The sequence below is a fragment of the Triticum urartu genome, unplaced genomic scaffold (genome assembly GCF_003073215.2).
Source record: "Triticum urartu cultivar G1812 unplaced genomic scaffold, Tu2.1 TuUngrouped_contig_9383, whole genome shotgun sequence".
Classification (NCBI taxonomy): Eukaryota; Viridiplantae; Streptophyta; class Magnoliopsida; order Poales; family Poaceae; genus Triticum; species Triticum urartu.
Window position 1 is genome coordinate 163 of NW_024120422.1, and position 17,858 is coordinate 18,020.

A 17,858-nucleotide genomic window follows, 5' to 3' on the forward strand; every position below is an offset into this window, starting at 1 on the left:
AAATCGTTTGGGGAGGCCTTTCTGGGAACGTGGCTGGAGATGCCCTTACCCATGTGTGTGTGATTTCCTCCTCTTTAAACACGCCGCAGGCGTCTGGCCACCAGTAAATCCGTCGCCTCGCCCGTGGGACTCCACCTGCTCGACTATGGCCGCCGTCCAGATCAAGATCAACCTCGCCGTGGACAGGTCCCGGAACCGCGTCCTGTTCGCAGATGCCGGCTCCGACTTCGTCGATGCCCTCCTCACCTTCCTCACGCTCCCGCTCTCAGGCTTCCAGTCCTGCGCGACCCCATCGCCGTGCTGCCTTTCCAGCCTCCGCGATAGCGTCAGGACCCTCGGGAAGAGTGGGCTGCTGAATGTTGAGGAGTGCTGTAGGACACTGCTCACTCCTGCTCACACAGACGAGTTCCCCTATGTATATCTACCCTTTTGGTCATCTTTCAGTAATGCTCTCGACTCATCTTATTGATCTATTGCCAGGCTCTGCAAGTCAACTCACAGTCGACGCAAGTGTTACCCGGTTATGGCTAGAGTTTTGCATGCCTACCAGCAGCTAGATGGCGAAGGGATATTTGTAGGCGGCAAAGCACGGTTTGTGATGAGTGATGACATGACAGTCAAGCCGGCATCCACTAGGACTATGCAGTCTCTTCCGCAGGCGTTCGGTTGTGATGGGATCGGCCACGGCTTTGAGGTGGTCAAACAGGTTGTCGAGCGTAAGCAGGTAAGAAGATTTACTAGTAGTACATATGACATCGGTCGTGAGTACGAATCATTTTTCACTACTGATTCACTGTTCTGGACTGGTTTATGATTTAGCTATTGGCTATGTTGGAGGCCTTCCTCTCTTCAGATACCGTATTGACCGATGCATTTCTACCCAAGGAATCAATTGATAGCCGCTCGCACCACCATGAAACCGAGCATCAATCGGAACATTCTACCGTCTGATCAAGATTCTGCAGGTTCTTCACCAGAGAGCAAGATCAAGATCTTCTACGACACCTGCGAAAAGAAGGTCATGTATGCTGAATGCAACCATGAGTTCGTCAACCTGCTCCTCGGTTTCCTGACTTACCCGGTCGGCTCTGTCATCAAGAACACGGGCCCTGGCACTTCACATCTCGACGGTGCTTCGATAATCTTTACAGAAGCGTCATCGATCTCGACAACACTGGCAGCTTAACCGGCCGCCTTCCCAAAGAGATGTTGTTGGATCCAAGCCTTATGCCATTCAACGTTTCGAGCCACGCCATGTGTCGGGCTCTAGACTGCCGGTGTCCGGAGGATGATATAACACGTTGTTGCTGGCATCTGAGCTTGTTGAGGACGGGAAGTATGTTGTCAGCGATGATCTAATTGTTCAGCAAGCATCTGCGATGTCTGTGATGGAGCATTGGTCTGAGAGAAACAAGGCTAACGTACTGGAGATGGACATTGCAGTGGGCAAACAGGACGTATGCTTGCAAAATCAGTGCAGAAATACTAATTGCTAAATTCAGTTTGCAGTTAGTAAATTCAGTTTGATGTTATCTTGCAGGCCGTCATGCTGCTTCGAGCGTTGCTCACTTGGAAGACGGCGCTGACCGATGTGTTCATTGGCAGGCTGGAGGAACACCCCTCCCTGCAGAAGATTCAGACCTTTGTCCAGTTCTTCTTTTGGGGTAAGACCATAGCCGTGGAAGTTGTGAGATCAGAGTACACCATTGCCACCGTAAAGAGCAGGGTCGAGGAAAAGATGCCTGGTCTGTCGAAATGTCGTCATGAACTAGTCTATGGTAACAGATATCTTAAAGACTCGTGCACTGTTGCCGAATACAGCATCACCAGAGAATGTACCATCACCTGCGAATTTTACAAGAAGTCATAGATTGCACGTTCAACTTTATGGCTACTACCGGTTGCGATGAAGCCTGGTCCGTGCAACCGTTTTGCCATTTCTCAGTTGTTCTTGCTCTGTTTTATTTGGATTATTAGTGGTGCTGTCGTGCCCTCCTGTAATGATCTGTATATCCAGTTCGCTTGAAAACTTATCAGGTGTCCAAATGGATTAGCCTTTTGTTTTTGGTGGTTTCTCCTTCGTATGGAAAATAGAATTGAGGGGAGACCAGGAGACTCGTAGTTTTTTCTTTTGAGACTACTAGGAGACTTTGTTTTTAGTCTAGGAGACTTTGGTGAGAAGGCTGGGGTTTTAACCTCCTTTTCTAAACTAGTAACGTACATGTGTATTGCACGCATGAGATTTGACAACCAAATTATGAATTAATATCATACTATAGCATGTAAGCTTTGAGTCATATATACATAATGTAGATGTTTGTTTAATTCTTATAGTTCATCTCGTTCAAAATCAATTAGTTTTCGAAATATGTATATGGCAACCGTGTGCCAGATTGCGAAACTGCCACACGCCTCCCGATCTCCTTCATTTCCCGCACGTCCTCCCCGACCTCCCTCCCGATTTCTTTCCTTTCCCGCGGGCACACCCGCTCGTGACTTTCTAATTTTTGTAATCGTCAATTATGGCCCCACGCGACTTTCCAATTTTCGGGCAAAAATAATGCTTGAACTAGAATTTGATCTCTAGTCTGCAGGTAATCAACAAAGGGAACTAACCACCTCACCTATGACACTGATTGTTGAACAAGCTAAGGGAAATACTGTTTTGACATGTTTTTGCCTTTAATATGTTAGCACTGAAAAACTTTTTGTTTCAAGCATTGTGGTAACTTTGATCATTGGGAATAAATTTGTTGAACCCACCCACCCCCTCCCCGTACTTTTCGTTTAAAGATGCGACACACACGTCTCGTAAATAGATGGTAATATACGCAGCGCACATCTGATAACTGAGGTAGAAACATCATGGTAACTTTGACCGTAGGGATTTTTTTTTTGAAAAGATACTCCGATATCTTCTGTGTAAATAGCACGGTAGTATACCTCCCTCCCCTGACATTTTTATGTTTAAATAGTATGAAAATATATGCACCGCGATAACTAAACACCATGATAAGTTTCTGACCCGTAGGGGAGAATTTGCTGAAACATACCCCTGATAAATTTTGTGTAAATAGCATGATATTTTAAGCACTACGGGCTTGATAGGTTACCTGGAATCACCATAATAACTTTTTCTCCCAAGAAAAAGTTGTTCAAAACATCTCTAATATTTTTTGTGTAAATAACATGATAATATAAGCACCACATAACCGATAACTTGCAATATAAACATGATGGTAACTTTTTTTACCAAAGAAAAACAAGTTGTTAAAAACATACACTCACCTCGCGCGTGGGCTTCTTGGATGAACACAACACATGGCGTGCCACGGGAAAGTGACATAATGTTTAGTGTCATGAGGGGCACACGTGCTATAGGCGTGATAAGTTACACAAAAACATCATGGTATTTTTTGACCTATGGAAAAAGCTACTGAAACACACTCAGATTTTTAGGTGCAAGTAACATTATAATATACGTACTGTAGACCCGGTAACTCATGTACAATCCACCCATGATAATTTTGACCAGGGTGAGGTTGATGTACATATACTCTGATAACTTATGTGTAAGTACCACGGTATTTTACACATCGAAGACCTTCTAACTTGTGTATAAAATACAATGGTGACTTTCGAGGGGTGTAGTTGTTGAAGTATAGTACCTGGTACGTTCTATGTAAATAGTATGGTAAGTTACGCAACACAGGCCTGATAATTTGCAAACCAATATCATGGTAACTTTGTCCTGGGGAGAAATCATGTGGTAGACGTGAAGAAGTGGCAGTTTTCTCGGGGATGGGCGCGCGAGATGTGCGGGAGAAGCAGGTTTCTCGGACGAGCCTCCGGGATCGTTTGGGAGGAGGCGAGGTCAAAGGACGGAGGATCGTGTGGTACTTTTAAATGAAAGAAGTAGAGGTGTGGCAGTTTTGCTTATATGGCACACGTGTGCCAAATATCACAGTCCATTAGTTTTTATAAAAAGTTAATCTATTTTAAGATTCACATAATTGTGTGTTGTAAAGCATAAAGTAAAAACAAATAATGGCAATTCATCTAGAAAAAAAAGTTTGGGCAATTATGATACGAAAGATTCTAGAACAAGGGAGAAGTGCCTGTGTTTTGAGGTTTGTGTATTATGCTTAAGTTCAACCATGGAGTCTTCTAGATTGTATATGTGGCAGAATCTGGTGAAATGTAGATGATATCCAACCGCCAGTAGTGCTCGAATTTGCCATCTTTGCACCGCTGGATTGGCTTCATGCAACGACCATCTTTCAAAATTATTCGCAAAATATATAAGGGTATAGAAAAAAGTACTTTTTCCGACAAAGGGTACTATATTAACATCAAGACAATATCAAGTACACCCGGCCTCTGCAACAACACAATGTCACGATCAAGTCGAGGCATTGAGGATGCACACAGCCAAAAAATAAAACAAGAACAAAAGAAAGAAAGAAAGAAAAAACCAAGATCTAAGGCACGCAATAACCAACAACAACATCAACCACTACGGTGACAACACACAGGCTGCGAGAAGGTTCTCCAAAACCAACGTCTTGAGGAAGATAAGGACACAGAAGTGTCACCGTTGCCGGATTCAATCAAAGACTAAATCCTGAGTTTTCACCTTGGGAGGAGCAGAACTGGGCAAAATTCCATGCAATGCCTTCAACAAGGTAACGATGTCGAAACACCACCGTTGCCAGGTAAGACCAACAAAGGTCGCACCATAGGTTTTCACCCTAAAACTCCAGTCCTGGTACCGGATTAGCACCCCAGAACGCAAGCATAATGTTTTATCGCATCCGCTTGAGCACCACCTTCATTCCTTTTGTCCTTGACAATGCCGCCCAGACCACTCGACAGCGAATATGCATCTCGTGCACGAGGACGATGGAACATGACATCTCAGAATGTCTTTAGCTTGATTGTTGGGCTTTCCAACCACTGCTCATGCGCACGGTTGATCAACGTGACCAAAGTTGTGCTCACATGAGCTTGCTAACAGGCGACGACATGACTGCCAAGCATCGCCGAAACCCATGTTAAGGGCCCCTCTAGCATGCCCATGCCGTCCTTGCCATTAGCTGATGACAAACTTGGGAAAATGAATCCCCTCAGTTATCCAGCTGCACCCGTGGCCACACACTTTCCTGATCTATAGTTAAGAACCAAGGTATCAATCCAATAGGAGGCATAAGAAAGTCTCCAATATATGCACCTGCACAAACTAACAAACACTTGCACACAACGCGAAAAAGGGGTTGTCAATCCCTTCATGGTCACTTGCAAGAGTGTGATCTAATAGAGATAGGTATAAAAGATAAATAAAAAAGCAAACTAAAGTAAATATAAATAAATTGCAGCAAGGTATTTTTGGGGTTTTGGTTTATAGATCTGAAAATATATGATGAAAAATAGACCCGGGGGGCATAGGTTTCACTAGAGGCTTCTCTCTTGAAAGAAAACATACGGTGGGTAAACAAATTACTGTTGAGCAATGACAGAAAAGCACATAGTTATGATGATATCTAAGGCAATGGTCATGGAAATAGGCATCACATCCGTGACAAGTAGATCAAAATGATTCAGTATCTACTACTATTACTCCACTCATCGACCGACTCATGCCTGCATCTAGAGTATTAAGTTCATAAGAACAGAGCAATGCTTTAAGTAAGATGACATGATATAAAGGGGTAAACTCAAGCAATATGGTATAAACCCCATATTTTTATCCTTGATGGCAAGAATACAATACGTGCCTCGCTACCCCTTCTGTCACTGGGTGACGACACTGCAAGATTGAACCCAAAACTACGCACATCTCCCGTTGCAAGAAAAACCAATCTAGTTGGCCAAACCAAACTGATAGTTCGAAGAGAAATACAAACATATCTTAATCATGCATAATAGAGTTCAGAGAAGACTCAAATAATATTCATAGATAATCTGATCATAAATCCACAATTCATCGGATCTCAACAAATGCACCGCAAAATAATATTCCATCGGATAGAACTCCAAGAACATCGAGGAGAACATTGTATTGAAGATGAGAGAGAAGAAGCCATCTAGCTACTAGCTATGGACCCTTAGGTCGGTGGTAAACTACTCACGCTTCATTGGAAGGGTAGCAAGGTTGACGTAAAGGCCCTCCGTGATCGAATCCCCCTCCGGCAAAGTGCCGGAAAAGTCCCCCAAGATGGTTTCTCATGGGAACAGAGGCTTGCGGTGGTGGAAAATTATTTTGGTGAACGCTTCTGATGTTTGGGGAATATTTGAGAATATATAGAGGTGGAACTAGGGTTAGGGGACTCCCGAGGGGCCCACAAGCCAGGGGACGCCCCCCCCCCCCGGGGCATGCCCTAGAGGCTTGTGGCCTCCTCGAGACTCTTCTGGCCCTCTCTCCAAGCCTCGTAGGTGTCTTCTGGTCCAAGAAAAATTATCGTAAAGTTTTATTCTGTTTGGACTCCATTTGATATTCCTTGTCTGTAAAATTCAAAGACAAGGGGAAAACAGAAACTGGCACTGGGCTCTAGGTTAATAGGTTAGTCACAAAAATAATATAAAATAGCATATTAATGCATATAAAATATCCAAAACAGATAATATAATACCATGGAACAATAAAAAATTATAGATACATTGTAGACGTATGACCTGCCCTCGCAGCCGTCGTAGCGAAGCCACCACCAAAAAGTCTCAGGACCGCCGTCCCAATTCCGATCTCCGCAAACGCTAGGTCGTCTAGGGCCGCACCCCGTGCTAGGCCGGAGGTCCCCTCAGCGGTAGAGGACGAGAGTCCACCGCCTCCGTCCACCGAATGAGATTTACCTGTCGGCTTCCTCCGACGGCGGCGGGGTGAAAGGAGAATGGAGACGGGGGCGGCGACAGCTGGGGTTTCTCCCGTGTCGCCGCCCTAGGAGTGGAGCGGGTGGGAGCAGCTGATGGATTGTTTAAAAAAGTACTAAAAATGCATCCCAAGCAGTTAGACTTGAAGTACGTGAAGGCTTAAGTGTTTGAGTCAGACACATATAACCTGGGACTATTATATAAGGTCATCACGGGTAGCCAAAATAGACTAAATATAAATTGGGCTAAGACAGAGATCGCGAGAGGGACGGTCTGGACGCCCGTGGCAGGTGTTGTTGGACCGACCATGGTGAGGGTGGTCAGAGCACTGTCTGGCGGCTTGGAGGGCTTATTGTCAACTTGTATCATACGATTGGTACATGTGGAGGTGTGCTCGTAATTATGCCCTGAAGATTAGCCACGGTGGTGAACCTCATTAACAAAAGGTCGTGTGTCCTATCTACTTCTCTGCAATGATCTATTGTGTATTTTCTAATAAATGGTGATACGTCTTCAACGTATCTATAATTTTTTATTGTTCCATGCAATTATATTATCTGTTTTGGATATTTTATGGGCTTTAATATGCTCTTTAATATTATTTTTGGGACTAACCTATTAACCGGAGGCCCGGTGCCAATTTTTTTTGCCTATTTTAGAGTTTTGCAGAAAAGAAATACCAAGCGGAGTCCAAACGGAATGAAATCTTCGCGGTGATCTTTCTTGGACCAAAAGCAAACCAGAAGACTTGGAGATGAAGTCGTAGATGCAACGAGACGGCCACGAGGCAGGGGGCGCGCCTAGGGGGTAGGCGCACCCCCACCCTCGTGGGCCCCTCGTAGCTCCACCGATGTACTTCTTTTGCCTATATATACTCTTATACCCTAGAAACATCGGGGGAGTCACGAAACCACTTTTCCACCGCCGCAACCTTCTGTACCCGTGAGATCCCATCTTGGGCCTTTTCCGGTGATCTGCCGGAGGGGGAATCGATAACGGAGGGCTTCTACATCAACACCATAGCCTCTCCGATGAAGCGTGAGTAGTTTACCACAAACCTTCGGCTCCATAGTTATTAGCTAGATGGCTTCTTCTCTCTCTTTGATCTTCAATACAAAGTTCTCCTTGATGTTCTTGGAGATCTATTCGATGTAATACTCTTTTGCGGTGTGTTTGCCGAGATCCGATGAATTATGGAATTATGAACATGATTATCTATGAATATTATTTGGTTCTTCTTTGAATTCTTATATGCATGATTTGATATCTTTGCAAGTCTCTTCGAATTATCGGTTTAGTTTGGCCTACTAGATTGATCTTTCTTGCAATGGGAGAAGTTCTTAGCTTTGGGTTCAATCTTGCGGTGTCCTTTCCCAGTGACAGTAGGGGTAGCAAGGCACGTATTGTATCGTTGCCATCGAGGATAAAAAGATGAGGTTTATATCATATTGCTTGAGTTTATCCCTCTACATCATGTCATCTTTCTTAAAGCGTTACTCTGTTCTTATGAACTTAATACTCTAGATACAGGGTTGATAGCGGTCGATGTGTGGAGTAATAGTAGTAGATGCAGAATCATTTCGATCTACTTGACACGGACGTGATGCCTATATTCATGATCATTTCCTTAGATATCTCCATAACTATGCGCTTTTCTATCAATTGCTCGGCAGTAATTTGTTCACCCACTGACCACTATAATACATGATATCTTGAGAGAAGCCACTAGTGAAACCTATGGCCCTCAGGTCACTTTCTTATTATATTGCATCTCTTTTGTTTACGTCGCATCTCGTTTACTATTTTGCAATTTTTACTTTCCAATCTATACAACAAAAATACCAAAAATATTTACTTTACTATATTTATCAGATCTCATTTTTACGAGTGACCATGAAGGGATTGACAACCCTTTATCGCGTTGGTTGCAAGGTTCTTGATTGTTTGTGCAGGTACTAAGTGACTTGTGCGTTGTCTCCTACTGGATTGATACATTGGTTCTCAAAACTGAGGAAAATACGTACGCTACTTTGCTACCAGGGGCGGAGCCAGGATTTAGGTATAGAGGGGGCCAAGCCGGTAAAAAAAATTGCGAGTGATATAATAAGGTGTCGCCTCGATAGAACAAAAACATAGTTATATTTTGTATTGATCTAAATTGGACGCTACAATTCTCAATAAGATCAATAGCGTTCCTATCATATATAATTCTTGTTAACAAACGATCAAAAATATTATTAATTTTCTTAGGAGAGAACTTAGCATCATTGATCTTACAATCAGAAGAAGTAGATTAAATTAAAAGTAGAATTTTGTCACGTAAGATGGGAGTTGTGAGAGATTGGTGACAGTAGCCACTAGTGCTAACCTTGGGTAGTTAGCTGGAGCACAGGAGAATCATTTGGTGCAGCCTACAGGATTGCCCCTCGCGACATCGGGATCGCCTGATTTACTCTGAATCGAATCTGATGGAGAGATGGGAGCCATCGAGAAGACGAGAACGGCAGGAAATAACCTAGCGGCAGCCGGCGGCGCTAATTGCATCTTAATGACTCTGGTGTAGGACTCTACGAAGGGACTTCATGGTCTTGGGCCTTCTTATGGGCCTTTATCTTTTGCTTGTTCGTGTCAGGGGAGCCAAGTACATGAAATCAACCAAATTTATCGCTAATTATCAGCTCATGCTAAAGCAATTCTCGATCGTTGGGGGGCCTGGCCCCTGCTCGTCCCCCTGTCTTTGCCCCTGTTTGCTGCATCACCGTTTCCTCTTCAAGAGAAAATCAACGCACGCTCAAGAGGTAGCAAGTGGTATCATGAGCTATGGGTGCGAGGATCGGATCATGGTGCGAATGATCTAGATGGGGCGATGGAATTCTAAACGAAGGGTGGGCTTCTGTCAGAGTGGAGGCCCAAGTGGAGACTGAAGTCGCCTACTTGGCACAACGACACAGGGGGTGCTCCCCCCGCAAACGGTACAAGTTGAACGCTGTGACGGAACTTCATCAATGAAGGCGATAATGATTGTAGGCGTGACAACGCGGGGCAGTCAGACGGCTGTTGGACGACACTCACAAGAGGTGGTCGAAATCGAGATCGATTTGATTGGCACGCACTACACAATAGCCAGGCCCTGTACACAGTAACGTGGGCCAGCATGGCAGTATCGTTTTCCATCCACGAAGCAACACATCCTGGGGTGGCCGCCCATGCCCCCCTCAGTGTCGGGTCTGCGTCGAGGGGGAGGGTAAGACGGCGCGTGGTAGCGCCCGCCGGCTATAGGGGAGGGGCGGACGTAGGCAGGTTGGGACGCATAGGTTGGCGGCTGCGCGAAGAGGAGGGGATGAAAGATGAATAATGTTCGATCTATTTTGGGCCATTGGATGAATATCACCGGGCACAATATTTTTTCTTGATCTTACAACTTTGATCTCAACTCATTAGTCGTCAACTGTTAATTTTAGTAGTACCTCTCCAAAATCCAAAGGCATCACGCTTTTTTTTAGATAGACATCTTAAGGCATCATGCTTTAATATTTTGCTCAGACCCTAAACAATGTTGCTGAGTTCCCCGTGCGTTGCGTTATTTCTTCCTCTTTAGACATGTGCGTCACTATTTGTGATGGCGCGTGTTCAGAGGCTCATAACGCAGCTTGACTGCTATGACACTATTTTGGATCTTGGCAAGTTGGAGGCCTATGTCTCTCTCCTCCGGCGAACGCTTCGGCGACAGCGGCGGTTGGATTCTTTGGTGATGGTGATGTAAATTTTCTTGTGTGTTGTCTCTCCGGACTGTTTCAGAAAGAAGCCATGTGAGTTGTATGTTACTATTATTAGCAAACAGCACATGCTTCGCATGTAGTGTCAACTGGGCAAAGAGGCGAGAAACTCAACACCACTCTTACTCCAGGCTTCCTTTTCGCACTACTATGGATAATCAAATGATGGGAAATTTTGGGTTCAATTGTCAACCGGTCATTAATTGCATTAAGAAAACTTACTCTAGCAGTGAATACTTTTCATAATTTCATGATAATTTATCACTTAAAACTATGCCATCAAAAATAGATGTGACATCTTTTTTCCTTAGGGAGAAATAGATGTGACATCTTGGGGTAGTAACAAAATCTGGACATTGGGTAGATGCACATATACTCAATACTTCAATAGGCATCGGGTAGATGCACTATATGCAAAATTGGCTAGATTTATAATTTTTTTAGGGGCTCACTGTGTGTGTAACTCGGCTCATTAAGAAATAAAAGTTCTAGAACAGTCGAGAATAGAAATTTGTTCGAAATACAATCTAAATTTATTTTATTTTTGAAGGTTCTTATTTATTTTCTACATGCACAATATTTAATTATCTCGTGTTTTAAGCTTGCAAGGACATAAGCATCGAGACTGTTTTTATCAGGACATGCATCCGGACTTGTTAAATTTGTGATACACTTTCTTTCATGCCTACATGCATTTTCTATTGTTTCTTTGTAGATTTTCCTTTTAAGGCAAATTGTATCAAACTCTTCATTCCAGTACATCATTCCCTTCAACTCAGCGGAGCACGTTAGTTTTTTTATATTTTATCTGGGCTCTGCTCTGTAGGCATTGCCATGGTCCAAGGCGCCTAGAAGACTCCTGATTTTCTGAGTAGTATTTTACTCAACAAAAGCCTGCCACCTGACACAGCAGACAGCAGGACAGTGCAACACTAACTCCTACCGTGAATCCCAGGGATGTTGGCCGTTGGATCACACAATCCAATGGTAAGCAAACTGCCACGTTGTCGAGGATTTCAACCCGTTGAATGCTAGCTGTCCGATAGTAAAGATCAAACGGCTCATATGCTTCAAAGCTGGTACACTATATAGTACCAGTATACGGCAGCACGTGGTGTCTTGGTCAAACTGCAAATAACATCTCTTTCCTTGCACCATGGATACTTCAAAAACCAGCCACAGAGGACCTTTGATTCTGTGAGAACTTTTCTCATCAGCATCACGAGACGTTGCAGGCCTTGTTCGGTTACACCTCTTCTCAAGAGAATTGGAGAGAATTTGGATGGATTTTGACTTGTGGGAGATTATATATATCCACCTCAATCCCTGCCAAACCCCTCCTAGATCCCTGTCAACCGAACAAGGCCGCAAAGTGTGCAACTGCTGGTGCAGCTCTACAGTGCCTCGATGACTCTAGAAAAAAAACCGGTCGGCCTCCTTTTGGCGAGCGACTGCATAAGCGAATCCCGAAGACGGATCAATTGAGTTTGCTGTAATAAACGGTAGCGATTCAGTCCGTCGAAAAAAAATCAACGGCTGATAATTGCCTCTACGTCATGACGGATGGCTGAAACAAGTTCAAAATTTCTTGTTCTATAGTAGTAGTAGAAAGTATAGATAGTGTAGATATAGATTGTGAAGAAAAACATGTTTGTTCTCAAAAAAAAAAGAAAAAAACGCTGCGGGCCACCTGTATTCTGTCGCCTGGAACCTTGGACTCCACATTGACTATGGTCTCCATCAAGATCAATCTCGCCGTGGACAGGTCCCGGAACCGCGTGCTGTTCGCCGACGCGGGCTCCGACTTCGTCGACGTCCTCCTCACCTTCCTCACACTGCCGCTCTCCGCCATCCAGTCCTGCTCGGCAGGCGCGACATGGCCAGGATGCCTCTCCAACCTCTGCGACGGCGTCGAGCGCCTCAGGAACAGCAGGCTGCTCAAGGTTGAGGCCTGCCATGGCATGCTTCTCACACCCGCTCACACCGACGAGTTTGAGTACGTATACATGTCCTCTTGGAGTATATGCTACTATGATCTAAGTGTGCTTTCGGGTAGAGTACTCTTTCAGCTACGATTTACCTGACAAAATATCATTGTCAGGCTCTGTAAGTCAGCCAACAGTTGCTGCAACGAAGTCGTTATCAAGGGCTCCAAATGTTGCGTACGCATGGCCAGACTCCTGCATGTCTACAACCAAGCAGCAGGCAGCACAGAGACGTTTGTAAGCCGCAAAGAACGGTTTGTGATTAGTGATGACATGACAGTCAAACCGGCATCCACCAGCAGCCTGCAGTCGCTGCCTCAAGCGTTCAGTTCCGATGGGATCGGCCATGGCTTCGAGGAGGTCCAAGTGAGCGTCAGCTGGGAGACTGTAAGATCATCGATTTAGTACGTACGGTATTGCTAGGATCAGAGTCGAATCAATTTTTTTCTTCTACTTAATAGTCTGTACTTTCTTTTGGTGTAGGTTTTGTTTATGTTCAAGGCCTCCCTTTCTTCAGATACAGTACACACTGATGCATTTCTACCAAATCTGCTAACTGACTGTCAGAAACAGGCTGCTGGTGTTTCTATGAAACAGATCACCATCAATCAGAAAATGCTACCGTTCGATCAATATTCTGCAGGCTCTTCACCAGAAAGCAAGATCAAGATCTTCTATCACACCGATGAAAAGAAGGTCATCTATGCCGAATGCAGCCATGAGTTCGTCGACCTGCTCCTCGGTTTCCTGACTTACCCTATCAGCTCAGTTATCAAGAACACGGGGGCTGGCACTCCCCATCTTGGCACGTGCCTTAACAATCTCTACAAAAGTGTTACCGGTCTCGACGAGGGTGGGTGCTTAACAGGTGCCCTCACCAAGAATAAGTTGCTGAATCCAAGCCTTAGACCGTTCGATCTTTTGAGCAACCTTGTGTGTCGGGCACTAGATTGCCAGTGTTTGAAAGATACGATGCCAGAGTTAGCGTGTTTTTGCTGCCACCCTGAGCTTGTTGAAGATGGAAGGTACGTCGTAGGCGATGATCTACTTATACATCAGGCGTCTGCCATGTCTCTGATGAAGCATTGGTGTGGGAGAGACAAGGCTATGGTACTGGAGATGGACATTATCGTCAGGAAGCCGGAGGTACTCTAGCTAGCTTGTGAACTAGTATTACTGAACTAACAATTGGTAATTCAGCTTGCTAGTGTTTCTACCAATAATTTTGGTGGTCTTGCAGGCAGTTGCGCTACTGCGAGCCGTGCTTACTTCGAAGTCGGTGCTCACCGACGTATTCATCGACAGGCTGGAGGAACATTTCTCGCAAAAGAAGATACAGATATTCGCTAAGATCCCTGGGGGTAAGACGATAACCGTGGAGGTTGCGAGAGCCGACACCATTGCGACTGTCAAGAGCAGGATCAAGGATAAGGTGTCCATTGCAGCAGGTTGTCGTCATGAGTTGGTCTACGGTAGCAGATATCTGAAAGACCGGTGCACCGTTGCCGAATGCAACCTCGTCAGAGAATGTACCGTCACCTGCGAATTCTACAAGAAATGATACGTTATACAGCTGCCGGTCGCGATGAAGCTTGGTAGTTGTTTTTCAGTAATCCTGATGATTGTTTTGGCTCTTTTTGAGGTTGGAGGAGACATACTTTTCCTTCAACTGGTGTTTTTGGTGGCTGGACAACTGGTGTTTTCAGTGGCCCCGTCATGCATTCATATTGTTGCTGTTCAGTAAATCTTAGATTCTAAAACGGAAAGTGCAGTTCTGGCCAGTAAGAAAATGCGACGTGATATGGGCCTCCTGTAAAGGTCAGTCACCTTGTGCGCTTACAAACGATCAGGTGTCTTGAGATGTGAGTGCTAGTAGAATGCTACTATATAAGCTTCTGCGAGGGTGTCCGAGATATGATCAATGTTTTGGTTACCAGTCGAAATTTTGAGATTCCCCATGATTACCACGTATTTCCGTGCCCCTCGATAAATCCTCGTACCAAGCAAAAAATACCAATTTTTTAGCTTTTTTGAATTTGAACGCTCATCTTATAGTAAAGTACGTAGGATCTAATTAATGCCATGAGAGTTTGTTCTGACGTGTTGGTAGCAACCTAGTTTCTATTTTGAGAGGTCTCTGGTTCAAATATTTGTTCATTCACTTATTTGAATTCAAAATTCAACTATAAAATTTGTTCGAAATATTCTCGGCATTTCTCGGTAACCGTGGTAACCACGTTTACCAGTCCCCCTTGGTAAAATTGCCTCATTCGGTAACCAAAACCTTTGATGTGATTGACCTAGTAACCAAGCTCGTAGGCCATGTATCCTTATTTATCAGTTAATAAAGCTAGCCATGATGGTTTTTTCCTAAAAAAAAGGCTTCTGTGAGGGTGTTCTTCTTTCAGTGCTTTTTTCTAGAATTTCGGAAAAAGTGGAAATGCATCTCGTAGTGTTGGAGATCTAAAATAATGCAACGCGCAAGAAGAAAGCCACAATATTTTGTAAATCTTTACCTACTAATAAAGCGACTATCGCTTCTGGTCGTCCGTCATTAAAATTACCCTTCGAGTTGGTAAAAATTACCCACCAATCCCACCGGTAAGTGGAAAAACGATTGGACAAAAATCACCGCCTCCTTCGTTGCTTTATAGGGACGCGACGCGCAATAGTCACAAAATGAAGAACAGCTGAGCGGTCGGCCTATCCCTCCTCTAGCGATGAGACCTGGGTTGGATCCCCGCTTTCTTTTCTCACGCATGTCGTATCCATGTATGTGTTCATCAGCCGCCTTCACTCCCTTGTTATTTTTTCATTTTACTTTTTTGTCTTTTCTTTTCTCATTCTTTTTTATTTATTCTTCCTTCTTTCTTCTTTATTCTTTAAATTACTTGGGGATTTTAATATTCTAAAAGTTGAGAATTTTAAAAAAATGTTTGAGAAATCTAAAAATACGTGAATACAAAATTGTTTAGAAAATCATAAAAAAATTGCAGATTCAAAAATGTTGGTGGTTTTGTAAAACTGTTCGCAAAATTATAAATAAATGTTCGCAAAAAATGGTCAGGAAATAAAATCATGTTCATGATTTTGAAAAAATGATCGTGTATTCAAAACATATTCGGGAATCTGAAAAAAAGTCCATGACATTTTAGAATATGTTCACAAAAATAAAAATAAAAATTTGTTTTTTTAAATTTGTTCCCCAATTTTTTTAAAAAGTTCATCGATTCAAAAAATGTTTGTTGAGACAAAAAAAATTAATTAATTCGAAACTGGTTCATACATTTAAAAAGATTGTAAACAAAACTAATGTTCATGATTTTTTTGAGAAAATCAAATTTTAAAAAAAATTGTTTGTCGATTTGAAAAAATGTTCACTGGTTTATGTCTAGGATTTGATTAGTTTTTCGAAAGTCTTTATATGTCTTGGCGCTGGGAGTAGTTCGGGCTCAATGAGATTTGCTTTTAAAGTTTTAAACGTTCCCTTGTGCAACATAATTAAAAGTGTGACATGCACTGGCAAACTCATAGCCTTGGGATTTACCGCGTCGAATGCATTGTGATCACGTAGACATCACGACCATCATCGGCTAGGGTGAGAAAGAATAAATGACAACATGGTGAGCCACTATGTTAAAAATAGAGTACGCTCATATATCAAGATATTTAGTCATACTTATTTGATTAGCTATAATTTTTTGTCTCCCGTTACAACGCACGGGCATATTTGGTAGTATATATAATTTGTGAAGAACATCAACAAATTGTTTATTAACTGCAGAAAATGAAGGTAAATCAAGAAAACACTACAGAAAAACATATGCTGCCTAATGTTTCGGCATAAGCTGTGTGTAATTTATCAGGTACTCAACTTACCCCAGTGTAAGCCAAGTATGATCAAAAACATACAGGGCAAATGCATGGCCCTCGGCTTAGCAACTTTACGCCGAGTTCCTACAAGAAAACTCTCGGCCTAAACAGAAATCTTGGCATATTCCACAAAATACACTTGGCATACACGTAAGTGTCAGCAAAGCAACTGCCACATGGCCGTTCTGTAGTTTTGAGAGAACTGGAAATGCATCTCGTAGTGTTGGAGGTCTAGGATAATGCAACACGCAAGAAGAAAACCATAATATTTTGTAAATATATAATTTGTGAAGAACATCAATATTTTGTTCAGTTAACTGCTAAAGAATAAAGGAATCGATGGAACATGAGAAGGGGGGATGAGTGTCTGGAATAAAATTCATGGTTCCTGAACAGGGAATATTTATCAAAATTTTAGATATTGGGGTGTCTGAAAAGGTGGGTTCGATCATATGAAAGAACACCAACATGAACTCTTTTAGGCATAACTAACTCCGATGAGCTAAATGAAGCATGCTTTTGATCGGGGCGACAAGGGTGGCCTCTAACCCTAGGCCCAAACCACCCCTTCCTCTCTCCATCATGCCCTCGCTACCATTGGTCAAGCCCGTGTAACACGAGGATGGCGGTGGCGAGGCTCCCTCCGGCGGCTACTCATTTCCATGGTGCCAGGCGCGCCCTCGCTTGCTGGTAGGAGGCTCGGTGGTTCAGATCTCATCTACATGGAGTTATTGCCGCGGCTCAGTGTCATCCCATGTAGGTAAAGCATCCCAAGGATAGCATGTAGCAGATATGAGGCTGGATACTCAAGAGGAGAGCCCCTGCATGGAGCACGCTGCGGTGGTGCAGTTGCCCCCTCTAGGAGGAGGCTAAGAGATGGTCATCCTTCTTTACCCTTGTGTTTCTAATGGCTATGCCTTGGCGGGTTCTTCTCCGGCGAGGAGACGTCTCCTCGACACTCAGAGTGGAAGACGTCAAACTCTTGGGTGGTGGTGGTCGTGTACCCTTGGTTGCTAGTCATGCTGGCTCTCCTGGCAGTCGAGATGGTGATCCCGAGCATTCCCACATGGGGGCATTTGGAACCATGGGCAGCAGTCTGGATGGGATGGTGGATTATTCAGACGTCTCTCAGACGAGCCTCGTGGCGGAGGTGTTTGTTGATCTCCTTGCTTGTGTGGGCAATGGAGAGTGGTCCTAGTAAGGTTGTGGCGGCGATGTGGGCTCAGTGGGCGGGTTCTTCAACAAGGTCTGAGGGGGGTACAGAGCGAAAGCTAGGCGCTATAGTGTTTGCACGAGTTCCTGGCGGTGTCGAAGAATTCCCGGTCGACGGCGGCTCCCTATGCAGCGGAGAGATAGAGAT

The 17,858-nt window shown here is 43.9% G+C and overlaps 1 protein-coding gene and 1 pseudogene across 1 annotated transcript; both read left to right on the top strand.

The window, feature by feature from the left end:
• The first annotated feature begins 523 nt into the window (after positions 1-523).
• Positions 524-1,870, top strand: LOC125532210 (annotated as a pseudogene).
• A 10,938-nt stretch (positions 1,871-12,808) lies between these two features.
• Positions 12,809-14,186, top strand: LOC125532212. The gene is made up of 3 exons (XM_048696357.1): positions 12,809-13,012; positions 13,109-13,771; positions 13,866-14,186. The coding sequence occupies exons 1-3, from the start codon at positions 12,809-12,811 to the stop codon at positions 14,184-14,186; spliced, it is 1,188 nt and encodes a 395-aa protein (XP_048552314.1).
• The last annotated feature ends 3,672 nt before the right edge of the window (positions 14,187-17,858 follow it).